General features: G+C 41.4%; 1 protein-coding gene across 1 annotated transcript in view; it reads right to left on the bottom strand.

Annotated features, from left to right (window-relative positions):
• Positions 1–2,904: 2,904 nt before the first annotated feature.
• The window catches only part of TMEM120A (transmembrane protein 120A), a 145,203-nt gene continuing 140,638 nt past the window's right edge, over positions 2,905–7,469 (bottom strand). Inside the window, exons 11-12 of the mRNA XM_063953974.1 lie at positions 5,342–5,410; positions 2,905–3,660 (exon numbers count right to left, since the gene is read on the bottom strand). Coding sequence (XP_063810044.1) covers positions 3,547–3,660; positions 5,342–5,410 — 183 coding nt within the window. The 3' untranslated portion in view covers positions 2,905–3,546. The remainder of the gene's footprint in view (positions 3,661–5,341; positions 5,411–7,469) is intronic.

Genomic DNA, 7,469 nt, shown 5'->3' with positions numbered 1-7,469 from the left:
CCGCGGAACCGAACCCAAAACCAAAACACAAAACCCGAAAAATTTCCGGTGCACATCACTAAAACATACCTCCCAACATGACCCGACCCAGGAGGAACAAAATGCTCTGTTCCTGGACTTGCGTCTTAACTTATGATTGCCGCTACCTTTGTTGAACTAGTTAATTAATAAGAAAGGTATTTCACCACAGGTGATTGCAATCATAAACTAAGAGGGCAATCCAGGAACAGAACATGTTGTCAATCCAGAAATGGGTCATGTTGGGAGGTATGCTTAAAGTCACCAAGCAAGGACTTTCCTATATTAGATTGACATAAATTTTAACTTCTCAGTGAGATAGCCCTACTGTACATATCTACAACATACACAGAAGTTGCTAAATTTATTGGCCCATTACAGGTACAGATATAAGAGGGGTTAATTTAAACAAGAAAAACAACAGATTCCCCCAGCACACTGCAATATGCCAGCAAAGGGAACTTCTTTCATTTATTTATATTTTGTATCTTAGTTATTAATAAAAATGTAGATGACACAGTTATATGCAATTGCAAACATATGACCACAATCCATATCAAGGCATCTCTGTTTGGTGGTCCTACACTACGTAAAAATACCACCACTTTTAAATGTAATCTGCAAACAGAACCAACACAAACAAGTGAAACTGCGCTGATCAATACAAAATATCCATATGATAAAATATTAATTACCAGTATAGCAGTGATGTTGAAGACACACCAAAAAAAAAGTAAAATACAGAATTGATTATAAAAAAAATAAATTATATTGTACTTTATATATAATCTGGGCCATATATATGCTGTAGAAATGATAGCTCACGTTGGTAATTAATAATATAATATTAGCCATTTGTATAGTTAGTCCCAGTGATTTCAATGCATATATTGGAAATAGAAAGAGCCTCCTATGGCAAGAAGTGTGTTTGTAGAACCACAAATCCCAAGAGTATGGGAACAGTCACAGGCCCAATTAATAAAAGAATCTGATGATATTACCAGATGATCTTGCTAGAGTAATGAGCTTCCAGGTCCAACATGCAGTGGGGTTAGCCAACTGGTGAACTGATCTTTAGGTTTGAGCTGCAGTATGTGTTTCTGCCTCCTGCTGTGCTTAGTTGACTAGGTTTTTCCTTCAGAGTTCCAGATGATACAACTGTATATAAAACTTTGAAAAAGAGAGGGAGGTGAGAGTGGTTATGGCGCTGTATGGAATTGCCGGGCCTGCCTGGAAGGGGGGGCTGTTAGAGTCCCCTATAGACTCAAAAGAGATAAACAATGGTAGAAAGGTTCGTTCCCCCTTGTTAGTGTGGCGCCCGAAACCTGTGACCACCTATGGCTAGGTGTCGATAACGAATATCAGCAATAAAATAATTAAATTTTACTGAAAAATGACATACACAATACACGATAAAAAACATGTGATAATGTGACTAAAAACATGGACGATACTGGCAGGAAAAAGTCATACCGGTGAAGGCAGATGGAGCCACAGGTGTCAAAGAAGCAAGGTATCCCGGGATATACCCTGCTTAGGCTCCAAGAGGTTAATCGTCCATGTTTTTAGTCACATTATCACATGTTTTTTATTGTGTATTGTGTATGTAATTTTTCAGTAAAATTTTATTATTTTATTGCCGATATTCGTTATTGACACCTAGCCATAGGTGGTCACAGGTTTCGTGCGCCACACTAACAAGGGGGAGCGAACCTTTCTACCATTGTATATAAAACTTTAGCAAGCGGAGCTACGGTATCTTCTATCACTGAAACTCCAGCCATACGTGCCACAATCAACCAACCCTTTGTTAGGGACATGTAACTGTCTAACTGCAGCCATGTTAGCCGTAGTTATAGGCAACCAAAGCAGTAGTATTTTTATGGATGATTTTGACTATGGGGGGAATCCTATTAGACCTGATGCAATTTCGCTCATTAAAAACGTCTGGATATCGCAAATAATGACCGATGGTCATCATTGTAGTATCCAATAGAGGCCATTTTTACTGGCAGAAACTGGACCCGCGATCGCACGATAACTAGACATGTGCAAGTTCGGATTTACGCCGTTCTTAACGCCAGAATTAATGCAAGTTCGGATTTATCCGGATTTTTCTAAATTGGCTATCCAAAATATGTGACATCTGAGAGCCAATAAGATGCCATTTTGAGATCCGTGTAAATCCGAACTAGCACATCTCTATCTGATAACACATGGGATTGGGGATAAATTCCTGATTGCATGTTTTGTTTGGCTCTGGTATAATCCCGGTTAAGTGCCGGAATGGGGGGAAAAGGACGCTGGCATCAGCCCCTATCCTGGGATATTATTTGTTTAAACAATGCATGCTTGATTTCAATTTGTACTGGCCATCCATTCTCCAATTGTTTCCAGTATTGTTTGTTTTTTACCTGTAGATGTGGAATGTCATTAGCAGTTGTTTCCTTTAATTGCCAATCTAAAAATTTGTATTGACCGTTTTTTTTTTATTATAAACATGTATTTTGGGGTTCATTCAGAGCTGTAAGCAAAGTGAAAAAAAAGGGAAGAACTTTGTACCTGGGCAGAACATGCTGTATTGTAAGAGGTGCAAATTCATAGCACACAATACTGGACTGCTTTCATTTCACGCTACAATTTCCAGTTCAGCTAGGACACACACCTCCCGACTCGAAATCTTTATGCACATAAAAACATCTACCCCACCAGTAGTGCAATATGGGTCTGGCAAGGTGTACATTTTGGTTGTGTTTTTCCTTTGTTACCAAAGCTGAATTAGCATTTGGACAACAATTTTCCCTTGTTAGAACCGGTGAGCGTTGCATAACAACAGCTGCTGCACTTTACTTAAATGAGACTAAACACAAGGAGTAAGCCAACAAGTCATTTCTGAAAGTGCTTTATTGGAGGTCAGGTTTGTACAAGAGTAGTGTGTATTCATGGCATGATACCTTCCACAAAGACGGCAGATGTAAAAGGTAATGGTAAGGTATGGAGTACATCTATTGACCATAAACCATGTTCAATGAGCTGGACAGCCAAAAAGTGGATGGAAACCTCCTCTAAATAGAAGAATAACATTATGCAGTTCCCAGGGAACATGGTCCTGCTTTCCTTTCTTACAGGTCACAGAAAGATCACAGTTGGTAACCATAATCCTCTGCTCTGTGCAGTTTCATATGATCATGCCTTATTAGTGCATGCAAAACAAAAAATAGCGAAAAACAAAAGACAAAAAAATCTCGAGTTTTAATGGAGTCATCAGTGGTGATGGTTTTTGGGATTTAAAATAGATTGAAGTTAATTAGCTGTTATCCATTTGAAGTTGTATAAAGAAAGCTAAACCAATGGTACATTCCTGGCCTTGTATATTGGTCTCTCTCAAACCTATAACTGGACCGTTCTGTCACGAAAAAGGGATTCCCTGCTTCATCATCATGATAAATACTTCCAATGTGTAGTAAGTGTGTGGGGAGAATGCTTATACAGTAGGCTGCGGGGTGCCTGCCCTAGCAACCTGCTGTTTTACTTGTCCTTTTCCTCCTCATTTTGTTTCTGAAATTTCTGGTGGACGACCCGGAGGGTGGTAAAGAAATTTCCCATAAAGTGAACGAGGAATGGAAGGCCACACATAATCACCTGCAAACAACAGTGACACCATGATCATTAAACAAGACGAGACAAAAAAACCTTTTAAAGATAACTACACCACTGAAAAAAATGTTTTCACATTTTAGTTAAAGCACATTGGGGGTCATTCCGAGTTGATCGCTCGCTAGCTAGTTTTAGCAGCCATGCAAACGCTATGCCTCCGCCCACTGGGGAGTGTATTTTAGCTTAGCAGAAGTGCGAACGCATGTGCAGCCGAGCTCTGCAAAAAAATGTTTGTGCAGTTTCAAAGTAGCTCTGAACCTACTCAGCACTTGCGATCACTTCAGCCTATTCGTGTCCGGATTTGACGTTATACATCCGCCCAGCGAATGTCCAGCCACGCCTGCGTTTTTTCAGACACGCCTGCGTTTTTCAAACACTCCCTGAAAACGGTCAGTTGACACCCAGGAACGCCTCCTTCCTGTCAATCTTCTTGCGGCCGCCAGTGCGAAGGAAAACTTCGCTAGAACCTCAGCACAACCACACAGAGCTTTGTACCTGTACGTCGCGCGTGCGCATTGTGGGGCATGCGCAGAAATGCTGTTTTTTCACCTGATCGCTCCGCTGCAAAAATCGGCAGCGAGCGATCAACTCGGAATGACACCCATTGTTCAATGACTTGCCCTACTCTGCAACATGGTTGGACAACAACTTTTTAACTTTCCAATGCTAATGCCTTGTACACACTAGAGTGATGTGTACTCGGCCCATATTGTAGGTGATGGGACTCTGCATCTGCGGGGGGGGGGGGGGGGAATGAAGCAAAAACAGATGCCATGCTGCATTTGACAGCATGGCATTGCTAGCAATGTCTTCTGATTGACCCTGCAGCAGGGCTAATCAAAAGACATCACTAATGACAGTGGGGGTGCGCAGATTGGGTGTACATACTAGATTATATGGCTGAAATATCGTTCCAATCCACATCAGAATGATACATTGGGCGATATATCATCTAGTGCATGGGTCTTCATCCTGCGGCCCTCCAGCTGCTATGGAACTGCACATCCCAGCATGCCCTGCCACAGTTTTGCTATTAAGGCATGCTAAAACTGAGCAGGGCATGCTGGGATGTGTAGTGTCACAACAGCTGGAGGGCCACAGGTTGAAGACCCATGGTCTAGTCTAGTGTGTACCTAGCTTAAGGGTTCACTGTTTTGCATAGAGAGGCAACATTTTTGCACAAAACTTTCTTTGTGGTGAATGGCAAAGGGAAGGTACCTGAAAACTAAATTATTTCAAACTGAACAGCATATAGCTGAAATTTTCAGTTCATAAGTAGGTTACAAACAGAATTATGGACAACCTTTCTTCTCCAGAAGATATAAAACACAGTTTTGATAGAAATGACAAAAAATTGGTATGAAACAACAGCATAGCATGACGCAGAGAATGACACCTGCATCAGTTATGCCTGCTGTCTTATTTTGTAACCAGGGCTACAGTAATTGCTAGGTAAAACAAAACAGCGCACTCATTTGACCCATTTTCTAGAACCATAAAATCCACCTCATTCTTTCGCAATGTAGTACAGAACTTATAAACTGGGTGTGCATGTAATGGGGTTGAAAATAGACACAGATCTTTTACTATCCATAACAACTCATGCTTTAGAAACAGAAAGAGAAGACTGGTAAGCTTAGTAAACCTGCTAAATACTATATGTTACCTGCCATTCCTTACACTCTGGATGCCTGGCAAGCTGGAAGAGTGTGACTGCATTATAGAGCTGCCAGAACTGAAACACAAAGCATTTTTTCTTTCAGATCAACACAGTCATGTAATTAGTCTTATTAATGTTCAGTACATTATTGCTCATAGACATACATTACAGACATGTATTACACAAGACTGATGCTATAAATGTACATTTAATTATATTAAGCACACTTTAACTCTGTTCCCCTTCAAAAGTATGTACTCCCCTTCTGCATCCATACATTGCTGCATTCTTAGCGGTCAATCCTATTAGCCGCGGTATCACGGACGCGAATCATAGCGGCAGTAGCAGCACTTTACGGCAGCCCAAATTCACAGAAAAGTGCTCGCTGCCCCATAGGGCTCTGAGCACTTTCGTGAGAGTTCGGACAGAAACCAGCTCACAAAGGGTGCGAGATCGGGTGCCGTTGCAGCATTTAAATGCTGCGGCAACAGGACATCGCACGCTTCGCGGATAATAGCATCGACCCCTTATTGTCAAATGGTCAAAGCCGTGCTGTAGCTGTCAGCTGTCTCAACAGATCCGTCACTTTCTTCTTTACCTCAGTAGCTGATGCAAAATGGGTTCCCTTGAGTACAGATTTGATTTTAGGAAAAAGAAAGAAGTCACATGGTGCTAGGTCTGGCGAGTATGGAGGGTGTTCTAGCACTGCAATCTGTTTCTCAGCCAAAACTACTTCACAGAGAGAGCTGTGTGTGGTGGTGCATTGTCCTGATGGAGGATGAAACCATATTTCCACAACTCTGGAAAACAATTAACATGGCTTTGAATTGGATTTGCTTTGACGTGCTTTCTTCATTCTTTGTGATGATAGTGTTTTCCAGTGCATGGCTTGGCATTTTGTCTCATGATTGTACCGGAAGATCCATGTTTCATCACAGGTAATAACTTTATCTAAAAAATGCAAATCCGCTTGAATTTGTTTCAAAATGTTTGTACAAATTCACTTTCGATTTACTTTCTGCTCGGCAGTGAGAAGCCTAGGAACCATCTTAGCACAAACTTTTGTCATGTTAAAATCTTGATGCAAAACTTGCCTAACAGTTTTTGTCCATGATTACAATTCCTGCTATCATTAGGATGCTGAGTGTGTGGTCAAGTCGAACAATTTTCTCGGATTTTTCCCACATTACCATTTGTTTTTGATGTGGAAGGACTTCCAGGTCTTTCACCATCCTCATGACAGTCACTAAGTATACTATTACAGGAGATAAAATATCAGGCGCAAAAAACTTTAGTTTTTCAAACATTTTCCCCAATTTTTTTTTTTTATTTTTTTTTTACAGGCTATCCAATTAGGATTACCCATCACAAAAACAGCTTTCCTCCCAAAAACACACAGGTTTAATGAAACCTGTGGGTTTTCGTGAGAAACAGCCCCGTTTTTTTCGGGGTGATTCCGGGGATTTGTTTTCGCCTGAAACAAAAACCCCGATAAGCTGCTGCGACCCATCAGTATTCCAATGCCTGCCACAGCAGCAGCAGGCTGGGACTGCAGTGAGGGCGTCGCGGCCCGAGAATTGGCACCCAGCGCTGAGACTTACCAGGGGAAGCAGGAACAGCACTGCATCCCAGTGGTTACATGACAGGTGAGCAGACATGTGACTGGGGAGCAAGAGGTTAGCGCTGCAATGGAAGATGTCAGGAGCTGGCACCTGGTGCAGTAACAAAAACCCTGATAACCCGCGGCTCATGCCGGCTTATTGATGCTAATAGGATAGCCCCGTGTGATATCATTACCTGCAGTAATGTACCGCGGGTAATTGGATATCCCCCTAAATCGTCTGTGCCACTCAAACACACGCACATGTGACACACAATCTGCCCTGTAAACCTTGGTCAGCATATGGAAAGATTTGGCAGGCGTTTTGTTTACTTTAAACTAAAAATATTAAGTTATCACATTGCTCTACTTTTGAACTAAGCATTTCTACAAAAACACAACTTCTTTGAATGCTGTTTGACAGCACATTATCTGTGTGAGAGGGGTGAAACTTGCAAAACTATTTTGGGATAGTCCAAAGTCAATGTTCCCACACTACCTTTTAACTCGCGCATTGTGTTTATTTTTTTATTT

Source organism: Pseudophryne corroboree, chromosome 2 (genome assembly GCF_028390025.1).
Source record: "Pseudophryne corroboree isolate aPseCor3 chromosome 2, aPseCor3.hap2, whole genome shotgun sequence".
Taxonomy (NCBI): Eukaryota; Metazoa; Chordata; class Amphibia; order Anura; family Myobatrachidae; genus Pseudophryne; species Pseudophryne corroboree.
The sequence above is the reverse complement of the archived record's forward strand: the minus strand, read 5'-3'. Positions and strand labels throughout refer to the sequence as shown.